At 31.7% G+C, this 20,769-nt stretch overlaps 4 protein-coding genes across 7 annotated transcripts; 3 read left to right on the top strand and 1 right to left on the bottom strand.

Moving 5' to 3' along the window:
- Positions 1-153: 153 nt before the first annotated feature.
- On the top strand, positions 154-2,279 carry LOC115721213 (putative F-box/LRR-repeat/kelch-repeat protein At1g11620). Of its 4 annotated transcripts, XM_030650474.2 has the most exons (3): positions 207-298; positions 834-874; positions 1,125-2,279. In XM_030650474.2, the coding sequence occupies exon 3, from the start codon at positions 1,175-1,177 to the stop codon at positions 2,015-2,017; it is 843 nt and encodes a 280-aa protein (XP_030506334.2). In that variant the 5' UTR covers positions 207-298; positions 834-874; positions 1,125-1,174; the 3' UTR covers positions 2,018-2,279. The 4 variants fall into 4 exon arrangements, with proteins under 4 accessions (XP_030506333.2, XP_030506334.2, XP_030506335.2 ...); XM_030650473.2 differs by having other exon boundaries at positions 154-298; positions 834-2,279; XM_030650475.2 differs by lacking the exon at positions 834-874.
- Positions 2,280-9,476: 7,197 nt separating this feature from the next.
- Positions 9,477-11,746, top strand: LOC115719680 (large ribosomal subunit protein eL18y). Its single transcript, XM_030648812.2, has 5 exons — positions 9,477-9,632; positions 9,727-9,816; positions 10,712-10,840; positions 10,955-11,137; positions 11,346-11,746. The coding sequence occupies exons 1-5, from the start codon at positions 9,630-9,632 to the stop codon at positions 11,502-11,504; spliced, it is 564 nt and encodes a 187-aa protein (XP_030504672.1). The 5' UTR covers positions 9,477-9,629; the 3' UTR covers positions 11,505-11,746.
- A 3,693-nt stretch (positions 11,747-15,439) lies between these two features.
- Positions 15,440-16,720, top strand: LOC115720326 (uncharacterized). The gene has a single exon (XM_030649479.2). It carries the CDS (start codon positions 15,440-15,442, stop codon positions 16,718-16,720), a length of 1,281 nt encoding a protein of 426 aa, XP_030505339.2.
- Positions 16,721-18,387: 1,667 nt separating this feature from the next.
- On the bottom strand, positions 18,388-19,458 carry LOC115720327 (uncharacterized). Its single transcript, XM_030649480.2, has one exon. It carries the CDS (start codon positions 19,456-19,458, stop codon positions 18,388-18,390), a length of 1,071 nt encoding a protein of 356 aa, XP_030505340.2.
- Between the last annotated feature and the right edge of the window lie 1,311 nt (positions 19,459-20,769).

Raw genomic sequence — 20,769 nt, 5'->3', positions numbered from 1 at the left:
TTTAACAGTTATATATTTTATATACTAGTTTATTTAATTTTACATATAATGTATGCCAAAATGGAAAATATATTCTTAAAATAAAAAATTGAAATTGGGTACTTTTGCATACAAAACCGTATTTGAGAGCCCAACCTACGTAGTTAGTCCTAACCCAACCCAAAACACTTTGACAGTGCAGTCTTTCCTTAGTCATCATCACTAACCTTTACTCATTTCAGTCTCGGTGAGCGAATACATACAGCTTCCTTACAAGAAATTTTTGGAGAGACCTGAATTTAAATTCTCACGGGTTAAGGTCAGCCTCTACTTCCACCTCTTATTATTATTATTATTATTATTATTATTATTATTATTACTAACAGTTAGGGCGAGGAACTTATTCCATTTTCAACAGACCACATTTGACAATTTTGATGTGGGTTTGTTTCGAGCTTCTTTTTAATGTGATTCTTCTCATGTAATAACAACATGATATTAATATTTGATCTTTGATCTTTGTTTTTTGTTTTTTTTTTTGTTAACGTGAATCTTGTACTGTATATTGTGTTCCTGAGATTTTAGTATGTATTCTCTTAGAAACAGAAAAGTCTTACTATAGATATGAGAAGAATAAAAGCTTTGCTATTTGATTGTATTAGCACAAGTAAAGTAAAATGTTACAGAGACTGGTCTTTGTATAGACCCAAAAACAAAAGGTTAAGTCTGTTATAAACCAGATTTTACAAAACTAAGTTTATTCTAACAAGTCTATATAAAATTAGTTTTGTTTGAGTGATGCCATTTTCTTAAGTCAAATTAGTTATGATATAAAGCTTACCTGATCATGGCAGAAATGAGAAGCTTCTCTGATTTTCCAAAGGAGATACTGGAGGTAATCTTATTATTGTTAGCTGCTGATTCACTGGTGCAATTGAAATTTGTGAACAAGTTTTGCTATTCTCTTATCTCGCCTTTAATCAATGACCCGGAATTTATTGCCAAGCACCTCTTCCTTACCAAAAACCAGTCGTCTGCATCCCTACTTTTCAGATTGCCTTCTCCCCATGTCAATCATAGTTTATTCACATTCCCATTGTTGACTATATTTTATGATAATGATAAGAGCAAGCCTTTTTTATCAGTCACCGAAGCTCTCAGTTTGCCACTAATTCAAAATGAAAGATATAAGGATATGGACAAATGGGACCAGGCTTACCACTGTGATGGGCTCATTCTGCTAGTAAACGATTTTGGAACAATGATGTTATGTAATCCTGTTTTGAAAGAATCCATGCTTCTTCCACAACCAAAGAATGCTATTCTTGAAGGGTCTCCTTCCGCTATGGGATTTGGACTTGATCCTGAAAGCAACGATTACAAATGTGTTGCCATTTGGTGTCATGACAATTGCAAAATTCAGGTGTACACACTGAGTTCTAATTCATGGAGAGAGATTATTATGCCTGCTGATTCTGAAGACATGATGTACACTATAACATATTCTTATCTGTTCAGTGGTTTATGTTGGAAGGGAGTTTGTTACTGGTTGGTGCATAATCCAGATGCTTTTGAATTTGACAAGGTCCTTAGTTTCAATATAAGTAATGAAGAATTTCATCTGATACATTTGCCAGTTATTGATGATTTGATTTATATGCGAGATATTGATAATGATTATTGTGAATACGGATTCCACCTTTCAGTGTGGAATGATTCAGTTGTTGTGTATATGAAAACTGAAAGGGGAAGCTCTTGTGAGTATCATTTCTTCCCGATTGATGGTGCTGAAGATGGTGCTATTTCTCGGACTAACTATTTTCGCGTTGGACCACTAGAAAATGTTAGGAGTGAGATATCATTTTGGAAGAATGATGAGAAACTGATTGAAATCCAGAAAGATGGACATGTACAGTTAGTGTCTTGCAACATTCATACCCAAAAGTTTAGAGAAGTTGTTTGTGATCTAGAGGGAATCAGATTTGATCATTGGGCTTGTTTCTATGTGAAGAGTTTGATTTCTATTAGGAGGAGGTGAAGTTTGATCCTGTGAAAGATTTTGACCTAGAAAATGGAGCCTCAAAAATGGGAAATGGCATGTTTAAACATTTGTTGTCTCGGGAAGTATGTAATTGAAAGTATTGGTTCATATATATTAAGAGCGCTTTAAGGCGTCCCAGAGAAATCCATCTCAAGTTTCCTCTGGGTATTTTAGCTCTCTTTCTCTCTGTGTGTGAAAGAATTAATGAATTTCTTCATATGAATTTATTTCTATTTAAATATTTTATTTTCAATGGGCATCTTATTATTCCAACTTCATCTTCATCTGTAGGTTAGTTTATGCATAAAGTATGTATTTTGTTTTCAGAGTGTTTGTTGCATTTGTACTATGCTGCGAGTGATTTTGCTATGGTTTTTCTCACTTACATTATTCTTAGCGATATTGGCGGCTAAACCATCTAAACTTTACGTTTTGTAATACTTAACCACAAAAACTAAAATTTTGATGGCAAAACTTACGGAACTCCCATTACGTTTTGTTTTGTACCCTCCGTCTAAAAATCATAGTTAAGTGTCATGGTAGACTGTCCACGTGTATACACTTGTACACATGACAAATTTTTAGTGGTTCGCGTAATTTTAATTATTAAAATATTTTAATAAATTAAAAGTTATAAAAAAATACATAAATTACAAAAAAAAAATATATATATATTTTTTATTTTCTTTTTCTTTTCTTTTCTTCTCTTTTATTTTTTATTTTTTATTTTATTTATTTATTTATTTCTTTTTCTTTTTCTTCTTCTTCTTTTGAAATAACCTAAAAATAATAAACCTAATTCTCTCTCTCTCTCTCTCTCTCTCTCTCTCTCTCTCTCTCTCTCTCTCTCTCTCTCTCTCTCTCAATCCATTTTTCACTCCCAAGCTTGAAGACGAGTCTCGAACATGCTTCCATCGAAGTACGAATTCGTTGAGGTTGTTCGAGCTTTAATGGTGGTCGAGGAGAAGGTTAACAGAGAGAAGGAGAACGAGAGAGAGGAGAGGGTCTGAGAGCGAGAGAGAAGAGAGGAGAGGGTCTGAGAGCGAGAGAGAATAGAGGAGAGGGTTTGAGAGCGAGAGAGAAGAGCTTTAATGGTGGCCTAGGTCGCGCGAGAACGAGAGAGAGGAGAGGGTCTGAGAGCGAGAGAGAAGAGAGGAGAGGGTCTGCACGGCTGCACCGTTCGCTGGCCTTCCACCTCCACCGATAGGGAGGAACAAAGAGAGATGGGGGGAGGCGGCTGATGGAAGAGATGAGTAGCTAGGATTTTTTTTTTTTTTTGTTCCATTAAGAAGAATGAAAGAAAAAGGAAAAGGGAAAAAATAAAATAAAAAAGAAAATAATTTTTTATAATTTATTTATTTTTATAATTTTTAAATTATTTTTTATATTTTTTATATTTTTTTAATTTTTAAATTATTTTCTTTTTAAAAAAAAAAGAAAGGAAAAAAAGTAAAAAAAAAATTAATTTTTTTTCTTCTGATTTTTTAATTTTTTTTAAAATATTTATAATTTATTTTTAAAATTAATATTACGTGGACCACTAAAAATTTGTCACGTGTACAAGTGTGTACACGTGGACAGTCCACCGTGGCACTTAATTGTGATTTTTGGATGGAGGGGTACAGAGCAAAACAGAATGGGAGTTCTGTAGGTGTTGCCACCAAAATTTTGAGTTTTGTGGTTAAGTGTTACAAAACGTAAAGTTCAAGTAGTTTAGCCGCCAATATCCCTTATTTTTATATTACTATATCTTGGCTTCTTGTTGTACTTAGGTGGCGTTTGGTTTGAGATAATGAAATAGAATGGATGGAAAGGAAATAATTTTCATTCGATTCCTTTGTTTGGTTGCATTTAACACTATTTGAATACCAATCCGATGGAATGACATTTTCATCATTTTGGTGAAATGACTATTCTATTTTAAAATAGAAGGAAAGACTATTCTAATGCAAGACTTGAAAAAATTTAATAATTTTTTTTATTAATTTTTTTATGCATTTTAATTTTTATTCTATTCCTATTCTAATTCCCATTTTTATTTCTATTCTTATATTTTTATTCCTCCCAACTTAACGCTACTTTAGAAGATTCGAATTGAAAAATTAATTTTATGAGGGCAATTTATAATAATTTAAACAAGGTAGAAGAAGATAGTTGTATTTTTTTTTTCTGAATTTATTATTATTTTGTATTATGCATATTACTATATATGATTGGCTATATAAAATTCCATTAGATTCAAATTTGATTTGAATAATATCTATTAAAAAGTGTTCTATATATATATATATGCTATGTCCAGCTAAGATTATATATACCATAAAATAGTTGTAAGAAATGATCTCTCCATTCATATAAATAGCTCTACATATACATAGTTTAATAAATAGAAATAGAATACTAGTATAGTTACTCACGAAATGAAGCCTTTTGCGGAGATTATATTTGAGCTCAACTTGTCAAATAAGTTCATCTGTTAGGGATACTTTTGATCTATAATAAAAAAAGGATTGTATTGATTACGTCTGTAAGTGTAAACAGTGTCAATGTTATGCTAACGTTCCACGGGCTCCACTAATAAAATCACTCTAATAAGTAGTTCGTGGCCATTTGTAATTTGGGAGATAGACTTTGTAGGATCTCTTCCAACAGGACAGGACAGGGAGGAGTCAAATATTCTATGGCCATCAACTACTTCACCAAGTGGGTGGAGGCAGAATCAATAAATACGGTCACCTCAAAGAAAGTCTTGGACTTTGTTGTGAAGAACATAATATGTCAGTACGACCTTCCTCACAAGAGTGTGTCTAACAATGGGAAGTAATTTGATAGTGATCACTTCACTTAGGGTTAGGATTGAATTATATGGAATAAAAAATGATAAAATAATAACAAAAAAGGGACTTAGTGGCCAACCATGAAGTGGGCCCAACACTAGTTACATTTTTACTATTTTTCTTAAGTATTTATCTATTATTTCACAAATGTCATATTTTCCAATTTTACAGAAAGCTAAGTGTATAAAATACATTAAGGGGTGAAACGGTACATTTGTCCATACTTGATGTAAATCATCTATAGAGGATCTTTGATTATTTGGATTAGAACGATGGATAATTCATAGCGTATCTATATTTTGGAACATATAGAGCATTTTATATAATTAAGAGTGTAATTTTGAATCTATAGTGGCGTAAGGAGAAATTAATAAGTTAGAGAATTTACAAGTAAATTCTAGATCTACTTATTGGAAATTGGATTATATAGGCCCATGGTCCCCATACTAGTTGAGATAATGCTGCTTGCAAGACTCAATTAATTGGTTTTAATTAATCAATTATAATTCTAAAATTATACTATGTCTTATTTATGAATTTTCACTAAGTAAGGGCTTAATTGTGAAAAAAGAGGTTTTAGAGTTTATTTGTTAATTAAGAGACTTTATTAAGTCTAATTAATAAATTAAATGGCAATTTTATTCGATAATTAATTTTAATTATTAAATAAATATTTTTGACATTTAAAGGATTAAAATTAGAAAATATAGTGTTAGTGAAAAAAAGATAAATTGTTAAATAAAATAGCAAAATTCTAACTAGTGGAGCCCAATCCTATGGTTGGCCACTTAAGAAAATTTTTAGCCAATTTTTATCTCTCTCTCTCTCTCTCTCTCTCTCTCTCTCTCTCTCTCTTCATTATTTTCGTCTCTTATAGTGAAAGAGTACGTGCCCACTCATAGCAAGTCAAGTACTCAATCATAGTGTGTAAGACTGTGAAGAATCCAACACCTGAAGGAGAATCGGGCTCAGATCTTGATAATACTATGCGACAGAATGGAACAAGGGTTAGAGATCTTTATATTGTTAGGGACATATTATTCTACTGCAATCAATGTAAGGTTTCTTAACTTTATATGTGTTTAATTTCATTGTTTTAGAGAATTCATATTTAAGGTGTTAAACAACATACATGTTAATAATTCAAAATCTTGGTAAAATAATCTCCAACAATATAAACTTAACTGATAAGTTAAAACTTATCAGTTTATATATAATAATGATATTATATAATAAATAAAAACTTTATTGATAAAAGTTATTTCACCATTTCTTAATCACTAAGAAATTTTTACTTCTAGGACACTAGGTCAAATCCCAAATACTTATCCCAATACTTACACTATCAACTTATCATAATATTCCTATCAAAGTCACTAATTAAACCTATTATGATATTTCTGGCCCCAATCGAGTCTCCAAGATCGTCAAACTTAAAATATTTTTATTCCACTAATAACTTATATTATATTCACACGCGCTATATAAATCTCCATAATTAATAAATTATGCTTATTTATCCACTTATAACAAAACTAAAATTTATGTTGAAGTAGATTAGTAGGATCATAATTCCACTTATTACCTTATTAGCCCATAATATATATAAACCCTAATTATTTACCATTAGGCTTATCAAAATACTACAATGGTAGTCTCCAAGAAACTAAGACCTTATTTTCAAGCTCAAACTATTTAGGAACTGACGAATTACACTCCCAGTTATTGGCCATAAGAAGAAGATAAGATGGCTGAAGTCCTAATCTCCCTCAATTGAGTACCCGGTAATGAAACAACTACCTGGGTACACACGAAATCTGGACAAGGTCTCATAGGTCTTGGGATGTCTCACGTTACCTTCAAGGAAAATGTCCCACATGGCACCCCTCTGACAAAATCCCACCAAATCAGTGGAATGTCTCGCTTGTCTTGTCTAAGAAGAGGGTTTTTGCTAAAATATACGATTAATCTAAGAATTGAAACGATCACTACTTCGACACTGTCGTTTTCCCATGCACCAAAGGGCCATGCATATCTGGACATGTCAACTCTCAACAATATCTTCAAATAATGTGTCACACCTACCACTTTTGGTATTAGACCTTAAGCCCAAGGCCCAATCTCATAACAATATGTAAATACCCCACCAATGGCTTTATACTTAGAATAATCCCACAGTCTGGGTCATCCCATCCTGTTTTGCATGTCTGCCTATAAATAAAACAGCATCTTCATTATTAAAGGTGTAAAAAAAACCCTTGTATTTACAGAGAGAAAACTCTGCACAAAAGTGTGGAAAAACACCACTAATACTACTACTGATTCGTGAACAAAGACTCATCAATGCCAAGCCACGTCAAATTCTTTTGTTTATTTATATTTTATTTTTTCTTTAGCTTAATCTTTTTTTTTTATATCTAGTTTTTGAAAAACTTAGTAAACACATATATTTTTATAATATTTAATATAATTTAAGGTATTAAATACAAGTCTTATTGGTAGATTTTAAAAAAAATAAATTTTAAATGTAAAAAAATAAAAATATTCTTGATGAGTTTTGATACTAAAGTTATAATTATGTTAATAAATATTAGGGCTGTACATCGGTCGGTTTGAGCGGTTTATCCTATATATTTTTTAACCCAATCTAAAGTTTGGGTTGTTAAAATTTAAGTGCAACCCGCCCAAACTTTTTTTTTTTTAGTTTCAAAGTCAAAATCAATAAAAATTAAAAAGATAAATTTAAAATATTACATTCAACACAATATATATGACTTTTAAACTAACAATTAAGTATATAATTTTATATTATTATATATTTAATTATTTATGTTATATATAATAAAAACTAAAAAGAAAAAAAAATTAAAATCTAAAATTGGGTTATTCGGATTGGTCGGTTTAATTGGGATTAACAAATTAAACTTAATATTTATTGAGGAAATTACACTTAGTATGGGATTTTAAAAGTTCTTATGATAAATATGGCACATTTAAGTTTGACCAGTTTATATGGTATTTTTTTGTTTTTAGTTTTTTTTATGGTATTTGATATGCCATATATATGTAATTAGGTTTCTAAATCCCATATTTAATGTTTTTATTTGTTTAGGAAGTTTTATTTGTCATTGATGCCGGAAAAGTCACCAGAGTTTACTCCCGGTGCCGAAAAAGTCACCGGAGTAGCGGTCGGTACCGGAAAAGTCGTCGGAGTTGTTGCCGCGCCGGAAAATTCGTCGGAATTGGCATTGTCGCCAGAAAAATCACTGAAAAATCAGCAAGAAACCGGTTTCTTGAAGTCTAAGAAACCAGTTTCTTCGTGATTTTTCCGTTGACAATGCCAATTCTGACGACTTTTCTGATGCTAGCAGCTACTCCGGCGACTTTTCCGGCATCGACAATAAACTTCAGAAAAGTCATCAGAATTGGCATAGTCGCCGAAAAAATTACCAAGAAACTGGTTTCTCGTTTCTTGATGAAGAAACCAGTTTTTTGGTAATTTTTCTGACGACAATGGCAATTCTAACGAATTTTCTGGCGTTGGTAGCAACTTTGACGACTAATACACCGACAGCTACTCCGGTGACTTTTTCAATACCGACAGTAAACTCTGGGAAATTCGTCAGAATTGGCATTGTTGCCGAAAAAATTATCGGTAAAATCACCAAGAAACTGATTTTTTTTTTCTTCATCAAGAAACTAATTTCTTGATGAAGAAACCAGTTTCTTGGTAATTTTTTTTGTATTTTTTTTCTCTATTTGGTTGATTGATGAAACTGGTTTCAATTATTTTCAGTGTATATCATTTTTGTTTTGTTTTCATAATCTTTATTATTGTTGTGTAACAAAATTAATTCCTTGATGAATAAACCACTTTCTTGGTGAAGAAACCAGTTTCTTGATGAAAAAACCACTTTCTTGGTGATTTTCCTAATGATTTTGCTGGTGACAATGCCAATTCTGACGACTTTTTTTACGCCGGCAATAACTCCGGTAATTTTTCCAACACCAGGAACTACTCTGGCAACTTTTTCGGCACCGACATCAAACTCTAGAATAGTCGTCGAACTTGGCATTGTCACCGGTAAAATTACCAAGAAACTAGTTTCTAACATCAAGAAACCAGTTTCTTGGTGATTTTTCCAGCGACAATGCTAATTCTGACGACTTTTTTGGCGCCGGCAGCAACTCCGGCGACTTTTCTGGCACCGGCGGCTACTCCGACGACTTTTTCGGTGCCGTCAGTAAACTCCGGTGACTTTTCAGGCACGAGTGACAACTTCGGCAATCACTATAGTTTTATTTGTTTTATTTTTTTAAAAAATAAATATGAGGGGAATTTTAATATTTTTTATGGTAATTTAATTAAGTTTTTATTTTCTATGAATTTTAAATTCAGATTTCTTTTTAATGTTTTATATGGTTTTTTTTCTAAAAAATCATATTTTTAGTTTGATTGGTTAAATAATGCCAGTCATTTACTTTTTATGCCATATTTATCATAATCTTAATAATTTTTCCCATATGTTTTAAAATAGCCCATATTTATTTGCAATTTAAATTTAAATATTTATGATTTAAATGTCAAAATAATTTCATGGTTTAGTTTTGGTGGCTTGCGAGTTCGAAAAGGCCCACTGAAAGACTAATGGACCCTCATCCAGACTACCGTTATTATAAAAGGCTCCAAAACCCTAGCCACTTCTGTGTTGGACTAGCAAACGGCGTCTCCAGACTTCAGCAGCTTCGATTAATCCAACCCTAGAGCTACAATGGTAAATCTAATATCTCCCCTCTCTCCGTGCTTGACCTTATTTCATTTTGTTAGAATTTGGGACTCATTTTTTTCGATTTGGCTATGGTAAACAGGGTATCGATCTAGTTGCAGGAGGTAAGTCCAAGAAGACCAAAAGGACCGCACCCAAATCCGACGATGTTTATCTGAAACTTCTTGTCAAGGTCCTTTTACCCTACCTCTTCCCATTTTTCTTTTATATTAGACTGATTTAAATCCTTGTGGTACATGTTTATTTTTTCTTTTTAACTTTTTTATTTTTAGGTATAGACGCCATTTGGTATATATGGGTGTGTTTGTATGTGCATAGAAATTATAATCTCTCTGAAGAACGTAAGAAACTAAATGTGATTTTCTGACTGCGTTGTAGTTCTATCTTTACATTTCTCCTATTCATAGAGGAAAAAAAGTGATAATATTAGGCGAGCTTGATTATTTAACTGGTTTGTAAATCTTAGTTGTTAATTTATATATGTTACTAATTCGGCAAATGGGTTGTGAATGCTAATTTTACAAGTCTGGTTTTTTGCGAATAGCAATGATATAGATATGTATCGATCTTAGGGTATAGTCTTATGAAATGGGAATGTATCTTTCCAGATTTTTTTTTTCTGAAATGCTTAATTCTTTGAACTCATTTCTGACAGTTTTACTCGGCTATAATATTATTTTATTCAACTTAATTTTCAAACATATATATATTTTAACAGAAGTAGATTTATGGAAATGTCGGTGGTACTTTAATTAAACCCTGTTAATACTGATCACTGTATGATGATTTTTATCTCATATATCTTGAGGGAATCGGCACTTTTTATAGTTTGACATTTGCCATCACTCTGGTTTACATATTTTTATTTATGGATGTAAATGGGTTTTGTTTTTTTAATGGCTAAGGAAAAACATTCTTATTTATGGTTGTTTTCTATTTAACTTGTAGTGTGTTTTATTCTAAAGATGTTCTGTTCATCATTGTATCATCTCCTTTTTCTTTTATATTGTTTTACGATGATAAAATTTTACGTATATGAACTGACTAGATTTTTTTTCCTATATTAGTTGTATCGCTTTCTTGTGCGAAGGACTGGAAGTAAGTTCAATGCTGTTATTCTCAAGCGTCTTTTTATGAGCAAGGTTAACAAGGCGCCACTTTCGCTCTCTAGGCTGATCCGTTACATGCAAGGGAAGGTGGTAACTCTGCTCTCATCTGCTTTGTACTATATGATCTTTGTAACTTGAGAAATTTGGTTTTTATTTATTTATGCTATGGTCTTTAATCAGCTATTCCTCAAAACTATGTAGGACTCCAAGGTTGCTGTGCTTGTCGGCACAGTGACTGATGATATCAGGGTTCATGATGTCCCTGCCATGAAAGTTACAGCTTTAAGGTTTACTGAGACAGCAAGGGCCAGAATTGAGAAGGCTGGAGGGGAGTGCCTCACATTTGATCAGCTTGCTTTGAGAGCACCGCTTGGCCAGAACACGGTACTTGACCACTTTCTAAATCACTTTGTCTTCAATATAATTGCCAAATGTTGCTGTTTCTATCAACAGTCACTCTTCAATATAATTGCCAAATGTTGCTGTTGCTAGTTTTCTTTTTTCGGTTAGATCAATTAACATTGCACTAGAATGATCTGTTTAATCTATTACCATTCTGTAATAAGAATCTTTTTCGGTGATATCTCCATAGGTTCTTCTCAGAGGTCCAAAGAACTCGCGTGAAGCAGTGAAGCACTTTGGTCCAGCTCCTGGTGTGCCTCACAGTCACACCAAACCCTATGTTCGTTCCAAGGGAAGAAAGTTTGAGAAGGCTAGGGGAAAGAGAAACAGCAGGGGATTTAGAGTTTAAGCTCAGTTCAGTAATTAAAAGTCAACTTTTGTCATTTCTGACTGACAGTTCAATTTTGCTTTGTGTTAGGATCTTTCTTGGTTATGTGTGTTCCATTACATGTATTTTCAATATTGGTTTTATGCTTGAGAATCGGTACTCTAGTTAGTTTGATTCCATCCTTCCATTTTAAAAAATGGCATTTCATACATTGAGTTAATTTTCAATTATTACATACATCAGTAGCTACGTTATTGAGTTAATTACAACTTTATTTATTTGTTATTGTTAGCTAGAAATTTTATCTCGATCGATAGAAATTTTAGAAAGATTAAATAAACAATATGAAACGAAACGAAATTTCATTGCATATTGCGTATAGCAAACGGATTTCATGCATTATGTCATGACAGGTTTCCATTTGTCGTTAATGTGAAATAAGTTATTAATTATTGCTGCGTTATTTATGTGTTTAATATATGAACTTATCTTATAAATGGTTAGGGATGTTGATGCCATTTTTTGTCAATTTACTATTAATTCAAGAAAACAAGAGATGAAAATAATAAATGAACATTTTTGTAGTTAAATTTACATATTGAGTAATTATTATTTTTGAGTTTTGGTTGTGTTTTTAATTTGATAGAGTTTTCATAAATTAAAATTGCCTAACCCCTAATTATAGGAATTGGATGATAATTACTCAATCCTATTTTAGTTGATGGGTGGTTAATACCATTTCATATTCAATTGAACATTTGGATAAATATAAATAAATGTTTATATTTAAAATATAAAAAAGTGGCTTTTGACTTGGTCAGGCCATGTTGTTTATGAGCAAATACATAGCTGAGTATGTAATACGACGAGATGCATAGCCGAGTGTGTAATACAAGGAGTTACATTGTTGAGCATGTATTACGAGGAGATGCATTGCTGAGTGTGTAATACGCGGGGATGCATTGCTGACTGTGTAATACGAGGAGATGCAAGATCTTTGTATTTCGACTAGGTAAAAGTTCATTGTATTACAAGATCATTATATTACGACCATCTACAAGATCCTTGTATTATGACCAGGTACAAGATCCTTGTATTACGATCGGGTACAAGATTCTTGTATTACGACTAGCTACAAGATCCTTGTATTACGAGATGTTGATTGTTTATTGAAAAACATCTCGACAACGCTGAAATACCTCACTTCATAAACCTTGGGATCCTTATTTAGATGATGTTACCTCATAGGTTAAATCCAGAGTTTATTCGACCTAACTGTCCCATAATATATTTTTTGCGAGAATTATTATTAACGCCACATGGCATACAATTTGATATGATTATTAAATAATAAATAGTCCAAAAAATAGGTATAATTTCCCCCTAAGTCACTTTTTGTGGTTTGCACAAAGCTGGCTTATTATACGTAGCCTTCCTATTCCTTTTGGTACCAGCCCAAGTAGCTCGTTTTATAATATATGAGTTGGGTGTTACTTGTTCCTGAACACTTAAAGATTGTCACATTTATTGAGCAAAAACGTTTAAGCAATGAAGCTTTTATCTTGTGTATTTCTCGTGATTGATGCATGGTGGAGTAAGTATTACAACTAGATGCATTGGGAGTATGTACTACGACCAGATTCATGTGAGTATGTACTACGACTAAATGCATGTACTACGACTAGATGTATTAGGAGTATGTACTACGACCAAATGTATTGGGAGTATATTTTACGACCAGATGCATTGAGTATATGTAATACGACTAGATGCATTAGGAGTATGTATTACTACTAAATGCATGACAGAGTGTGTACTACCACTAGATGCATTGGGAGTATGTACTACGATCAGATGTGTTGGGAGTAGGCTCGACCTTGGGCTAAGGCGAGCTAGGTCCATGCATAGGGCCCACTCAAACCCAAGGCCTAAAAAATTTTATGTAGTACGTTTTTTTGCATTGAAAAAAAATGGTATTTTTGATATTTTTTTTTGTAAAAAGAGGCCCAATAACACTCACATTTTACTTTAGATAAAACACACACTGAACAAATTTCTTGGGCCCATTATTACTTAGGGCCAACCCTGGTTGGGAGTGTGTACTATAACCAAATACATTGTGAATATGTACTATGACCAGATTGTTGAGAATATTTTACCAGGATCTAGATTTACTAACAAGAATGTTGATTAACATCCTAAATATGAATTCTCTAAAACAATGAAATAAACACATAAGAGTTTAAGAAAACCTTACATTGATTGCAGCAGAACATAATGTCTCCCTCTGATGAGTCCATATTTATCTTATAAATATGATCAATTTATGTATTAATATTCTTAAATTGATTCTTTAAATTATTGATTAGTTTGATTTTAATTTGTTAGGTTATTTTAAAGACTATTCATGCATTTAGAGTCATTTAGAGGGATTTTAGCATATTTTTGTGGAAAATAGTGGAAGTCGGCGAGCTCGATTGTACAAGGCGGAACTTAATTGCAAATTCGGACAACCTTAGAGGCAGAACTGGACTTGGAGCTTAACATGAAAGTTTTAGATCTCGTTCTTAGCTTTCCAGAACATATTGAATAGTCCAATTCCAAGTAATATCGAGAGAGTTATGTCTAAAATACTATCAATCGTTGCAGCAGGAAATTTCTGGAAAAAAGATAGTGAAAATAAAGATATCTTTTCAAGTAGAGTTGCGATTTTTTTTATCTTTTTTTCAAAAGATGAGTTATCTTTTCTTTTAGTGAGATATTTCCTAATACTACTATAAATAGAATCCTAATTCTAATAGGATTCATCTAACTTTCCCATTACTATAAATAAGACCTCTTAGACTACAAATAGAAATAATCCAAAAACTACAAATTAAATATTATAATTTTTATTAATGTCTATTTCTGAGTAGTTTTCTTTTAGTTAAGGGTTATTTTAAAATCCAAAATATGAATTCTTAATTTTATTATTGAATGTTAATTTTTAGTTTCCATTATATATTAAATTGCTTCTATCTTTCTATGTTCAATGTTATGATTATTGTTTTAATCTTGTTTAGACGACCGCTAAATTAGGTTTTACTTTAATCTACTGTCATCTTAGGATTACTATTCACCTAATAGTCTAGGATTCCAAGTGTTTGTGACAAATTACAATTTTTATTTGTGATGAAGAATAGAACTTAGGTTAAATGAATTATATGCTTCATTGATTTGTTGCCTAGATTAGTCTATCTTCATAAATCTTAATGCTTTATCTAAGTTAAATAAATTGCATGCTTCATGGATTTACTGCTTAAGGTAAAAGAGTTAATTGTTGAGCACTTCGCCTCGATTACATACAATAGGGAGATTAGAATAATTGGCTGCTTCAGCGTTATCTGCGGGATTAATAGTTTTATTGTAAACTGAAAATTACATTCTTTAATAGGAATTAGGAATGATTGTTGAGGGTGGCGAATAACCTTCAACTAGTTTCTCATATCGTATTCTTTATTTAAACTTGTTTTCTTTTTAATTTTTATTATTGCTATTCTGATCATCAAAAGTCCCCTTTTTCTAATTCTTGTTACTAATTTGTGAATAATTAAATAAACACAGTCCTCGTGAGATCGACCTTTACTTACGATTATACTAAAATAATTGAAAGTATTGGAATTAAAAAAAAATAGTAAATTTGTTGTGGCTTACGACACGCATCAAATTTTTGAGGCCGTTGCTGGGGACTATTGTTTTATTTTATTATTCATATTTAATTTTTAGTATTTTTAATTTTTTCTTTAAAAAAAATTAGAAGAATAAATTATTAGATTTTTTTTTAAGAAATCAAAATAAAAGATAGATATTTAAAGAAAAATTTATTAGAATTTTTTTTTTCTATTTTTTTTTTTAATTTTTGTTACTAACTTGTGCTTCTAGTTGTGGTTTTAATTTTCAGATCTTCCTTTAGAAACATGGCGATGTACAATCAACAATACTATGATCCTTATTATACCTCGCCACAAGTGTATCAATATAATCCCTACTATGACACTTACACATACAATCAACAATGGGGAGATTATTCTAGCACTTCCTACAATGGAATTAATCAATATGTTCAACCAACTTCTTACTATCCTCCTGTACTATCACCAGATCTAGAACGTGCTCTTATTGATATGAGCAACTCTTTGAAGGCTGCTACTTTGGAGATGAAACAAAATAGGATACAGTGTCAGCAAAACTTTCAAAAAAATATGCAGATCTTTCAACAATCTCTAGAGAATCCTGCGGAGTCAAGGGAAACATCTACAAGTGAATATGAAATTCAATGTTCAAACATTATGCCTTCACAAGTAGAGAGTGATCCAATAGAGAATGTCAGTGGCATCACTGTCCAAAGTGGTACAAAACTTGAATCACCACACCAAGAAGTTAATGATTTGATTCCAAGTCATGAAGTCAGAAATTCATCCCTTGAAGAGTCATCTCCACCAAAGGTTGAATCTCCTACTTTAGTTGGTCCACCATCACTGAAAAAGTCATACAAACCAATTGTACCAACTTATGTCCCTCCTCCACCTTTTCCAAGTAGATTGAAAAAATCAAAGAAAGAGGAGCCCATTAAGGAGATCCTTGAGACTCTTCCTAATATTGAGGTAAAAATTCAATGTCTTGAGGAAATCAAAGAAGAGACTCATTATGCTAACATTCTTAAGGAGTTGTGTCCAAATGTGAAAATTTTGAATGATGGTGAGAAAGTAAGTGTGGGAGAGAAGGTTAATGTAGTTCTCCAAAGAAAGTTGTTGCCTGAGACAAGTACAATTCCATGCACAGTTAGTAAAACCAGGTTTGATCATTGCATGATAGATTTAGGAGAAATTATTAATAATAAGTCTTATTTTAATTTTGCTTATTTAAATCTTGGTCCATCAAGAAAAACTCAGGTTTTTATTCAATCGATTGATCAAACTAATGCTTATCCTTTAGGGATAGTTAAAGATATTTTTGTGCAGGCTTATGGACTTGTCATTCCAAGTGATTCTTACATAATTGAGATGGAAGATGAGGGTGATCCCAATCTTACATCAACTTTATTTGGGAGAACCTTCTTACTCACTGCAACTAAGAAGTGGAATACAAAAGCATGGATACTTAGATTGGAATTTGATGGTGAAACACTCAAATTCAATGTGTTAGATTCCATTCATAAATACATAAAGAATGTGTCTTTGTTAGAAGACCCAATATGAAGATCATATGACCACAACATGCAGTCGAGCTAACGACGTTAAACAAAGCAACCTTACGGGAGTTTTTCTTACCCTTTTCTTTTTATTTTGCATTGATTTTATTTGATTAAGCCTTGAGGACAATGCTTATATTAAGTGTGGGGGGAGATTAACTGTCGTGTCTATCCAATTTTTTTTTAGTTGTTTAGTTATTTATTTGTTTATTTTTATCGTTTTTTTTAGTTTATATTATTTTCTTGCTTTAATTTTAGTAAGTGTGGATTGAATGAAATTCTGTTAACAATGATTGCTCGTGTTTGATATGTGTTTTTATTTTGATGTCTTATGCATGGTCTTAGGGAAAATAATTTTGTTGATGATGAATTCTGGTTATAATTCTAAAAAAATGATAGATTCTCATGATTTGTGTGCTTAACTCATGATTAATTACTGCTTAAACTTGATTTTTTTAAAAATTTTTGCACATCAGTTGAATTATCATATTTGCTATTGTTTGGAAAGATGAATGCATGTTTGACTTTTAATTTAAAGTCCCAACCACTCTAGAACTTGTTTGATAATCATTTGAGGCGAAATTGATAAATTACACATGATTTTGAGATATGATATATGCAATTTTTTTTTGGGATCGATTGAGCTTTTCAAGCCTACCTTATTTGTTAAATTCCTAGTTTTGCCCAATTTGAGCCTAAATGTTAACAATTTTTTTTAACCCTATGCAATAACCTTTGAGCCTAAAAAAATCCTTATTCATCCTTTTTCACACCAGCTATATTGATATTTTATGTAAAGATGTGAGAGTTTTGTTGATGAGAAAATATTCATGGTTATGTATATGTGATGATGAGAAAAAAATAATTATTATTCCCTTAGAATGAATGTTTGTAAGTTCTAAGTATTTCATTAAGAAAAGATAAAAAATTCGATGAGAAATATATGAATACTTGCAACAATTTAAGTGTGGGGGAATAGTAAGTTTTATGATAAAAAAAAAGGATATAAGATTGAATTGTTGAGGAGAGTGATTGCGGAATACAAATAGGAATTATTTGAGAGAATGTTGTATATACTATGGTGTGATTTGAGCCCAAATTAACCTTCTTTATCTACCTTTCAACCCTAGCCTTACATTATAAGCCTATAAAGTCCTATTGATCTTTAGATTGTGTGTAATTACTTTAGTGGAGAATGGTTTGATAATTAAGCTTATGGAGTGGTTTTTCGTTGAAATACACATTTATTTTGAGACAAACATTGATTGTTGACATGCATGAATTAATTTGAATGTTAGTAGTATGATGATTTGATTGCACACACACACAAAAATTGAGTTTGAAAAGTAATTTATCTTGAGTTGAAATTCTAATGATTGAAGAGTTTGGATTTTCTTGGAATTATAAGTGGATGTAAAATTTTTGAAACTAAAATTATATTTCATAAAGAACGATTTGTTTAAGTATCATTCATTAACTTACTCGAGGACGAGCAAGAGTCAAGATTGGATAGATACGACAGTTAATCTCCCCCCACACTTAATATAAGCATTGTCCTCAAGGCTCAATCAAATAAAATCAATGCAAAATAAAAAGAAAAGGGTAAGAAAAACAACCGTAAGGTTGCTTTGTTTAACGTCGTTAGCTCGACTGCATGTTTTGCTCATATGATCTTCATGTTGGGTCTTCTAATAAAGACACATTCTTTATGTATTTATTAATAGAATCTAACACATTGAATTTGAGTGTTTCACCATCAAATTCCAATCTAAGTATCCATGCTTTTGTATTCCACTTCTTAGTTGCAGTGAGTAAGAAGGTTCTCCCAAATAAAGTTGATGTAAGATTGGGATCACCCTCATCGTCCATCTCAATTATGTAAGAATCACATGGAATGACAAGTCCATAAGCCTGCACAAAAATATCTTTAACTATCCCTAAAGGATAAGCATTAGTTTGATCAATCGATTGCATGAAAACCTGAGTTTTTCTTGATGGACCAAGATTTAAATAAGCAAAATTAAAATAAGACTTATTATTAATAATTTCTCCTAAATCTATCATGCAATGATCAAACCTGGTTTTACTAACTGTGCATGGAATTGTACTTGTCTCAGGCAACAACTTTCTTTGGAGAACTACATTAACCTTCTCTCCCACTACTTTCTCGCCATCATTCAAAATTTTCACATTTGGAAACAACTCCTTAAAAATGTTAGCACAATGATTCTCTTCTTTGATTTCCTCATGACATGGAATTTTTACCTCAAAATTAGGAAGAGTCTCAAGGATCTCCTTAATGGGCACCTCTTTCTTTGATTTTTTCAATCTACTTGGAAAAGGTGGAGGAGGGACATAAGTTGGTACAATTGGTTTGTATGACTTTTTCAGTGATGGTGGACCAACTAAAGTAGGAGATTCAACCTTTGGTGGAGATGACTCTTCAAGGGATGAATTTCTGACTTCATGACTTGGAATCAAATTATTAACTTCTTGGTGTGGTGATTCAAGTTGTGTACCACTTTGGACAGTGATGCCACTGACATTCTCTATTGGATCACTCTCTACTTGTGAAGGCATAATGTTTGAACATTGAATTTCATATTCACTTGTAGATGTTTCCCTTGACTCCGCAGGATTTTCTAGAGATTGTTGAAAGATCTGCATATTTTTCTGAAAGTTTTGCTGACACTGTATCCTATTTTGTTTCATCTCCAAAGTAGCAGCCTTCAAAGAGTTGCTCATATCAATAAGAGCACGTTCTAGATCTAGTGATAGTACAGGAGGATAGTAAGAAGTTGGTTGAACATATTGATTAATTTCATTGTAGGAAGTGCTAGAATAATCTCCCCATTATTGATTGTATGTGTAAGTGTCATAGTAGGGATTATATTGATACACTTGTGGCGAGGTATAATAAGGATTATAGTATTGTTGATTGTACATCGCCATGTTTCTAAAGGAAGATCTGAAAATTAAAACCACAACTAGAAGCACAAGTTAGTAACAAAAATTAAAAAAAAAAAAATAGAAAAAAAATTTCTAATAAATTTTTCTTTAAATATCTATCTTTTAATTTGATTTTTTTTCTTTTAAAAAAATCTAATAATTTATTCTTCTATTTTTTTTTTTTAAAAAAATTAAAAATACTAAAAACTAAATGTGAATAATTGAATAAACATAGTCCTCGTGGGATCGACCCTTACTTACGATTATACTAAAATAATTGGAAGTATTGGAATAAAAAAAATAGTAAATTTGTTGTGGCTTACAACACGCATCACCTTCCGTTCAAGATCCCTAGCCCTTGAATCCTTTCTGTAGCAAAGCATTATCAAGATTTGAACCTGGATCTCTTTCTCTCCTTCGGGTTTGGTTACCACTGTCTTACTCACTATGATTGAGTACTTGACTTGCTATGTGTGGGCTTGACACTCATTCACTATAAGTTTCGAATGTGAAGAAAAATGAAGGAGGTGAAATCACTAAGGAAGGAACTCTCTCATCTAGGTTGGTTGAATAGTCAGGTTGACATTAGTTGGATGAGTGAGAGTATCATGTTCCTTTTGTAGTGTTTCAACTAAGGCTTAGGGCTGAATTATATAAATTAAAAAAAAAAATAAAATATTAGGCAAAAATGACTTCTTGGCCGTACACTTTAAAGGACCAAACTCTAGTTAGATTTTTGCCACTTTATTTCAACCACTTATTCTTCTTTTCAATAATACCATATTTTCTAATTCAATCATAAAAATGCCAAAACTATTTATTTAATTATAATTAATTACTAAATAAAATTATCATTTATGTAATTTATTAATTAAACCATGCAAAGTCTCTTAATTAACAAATTGATCCCAAAATCTCTTTTCTTCACAATTAAGCACTTGCTTAGTGAAAATTCATAAATAAGACAAAGTCTAATTTTAGACTTATAATTGATTAATTAAAATCAATTAACTGAGTCTGCAAGCAGTATTATCTCAACTAGTGAGTAGACCATGGGCCTATATAACTGAGCTTTCAATAAGTAGAACTGGAATTCACCAAGTAAAT

Source organism: Cannabis sativa, chromosome 2 (genome assembly GCF_029168945.1).
Source record: "Cannabis sativa cultivar Pink pepper isolate KNU-18-1 chromosome 2, ASM2916894v1, whole genome shotgun sequence".
Classification (NCBI taxonomy): Eukaryota; Viridiplantae; Streptophyta; class Magnoliopsida; order Rosales; family Cannabaceae; genus Cannabis; species Cannabis sativa.
Note: the sequence above shows the minus strand (reverse complement) of the source record. Positions and strands in the feature narration are given on the sequence as shown.

Excerpts from the sequence above, each read along its gene's own strand:
- LOC115721213 (XM_030650472.2), top strand. The coding sequence starts at position 827 with ATGGCAGAAATGAGAAGCTTCTCTGATTTTCCAAAGGAGATACTGGAG.
- LOC115719680 (XM_030648812.2), top strand. Across the intron at positions 9,817-10,711 it reads ATCTGAAACTTCTTGTCAAG|TTGTATCGCTTTCTTGTGCG; the intron begins GTCCTTTTACCC and ends TTCCTATATTAG. Across the intron at positions 11,138-11,345 it reads CACCGCTTGGCCAGAACACG|GTTCTTCTCAGAGGTCCAAA; the intron begins GTACTTGACCAC and ends ATATCTCCATAG.
- LOC115720326 (XM_030649479.2), top strand. The coding sequence starts at position 15,440 with ATGGCGATGTACAATCAACAATACTATGATCCTTATTATACCTCGCCA.
- LOC115720327 (XM_030649480.2), bottom strand. The coding sequence starts at position 19,458 with ATGAGCAACTCTTTGAAGGCTGCTACTTTGGAGATGAAACAAAATAGG.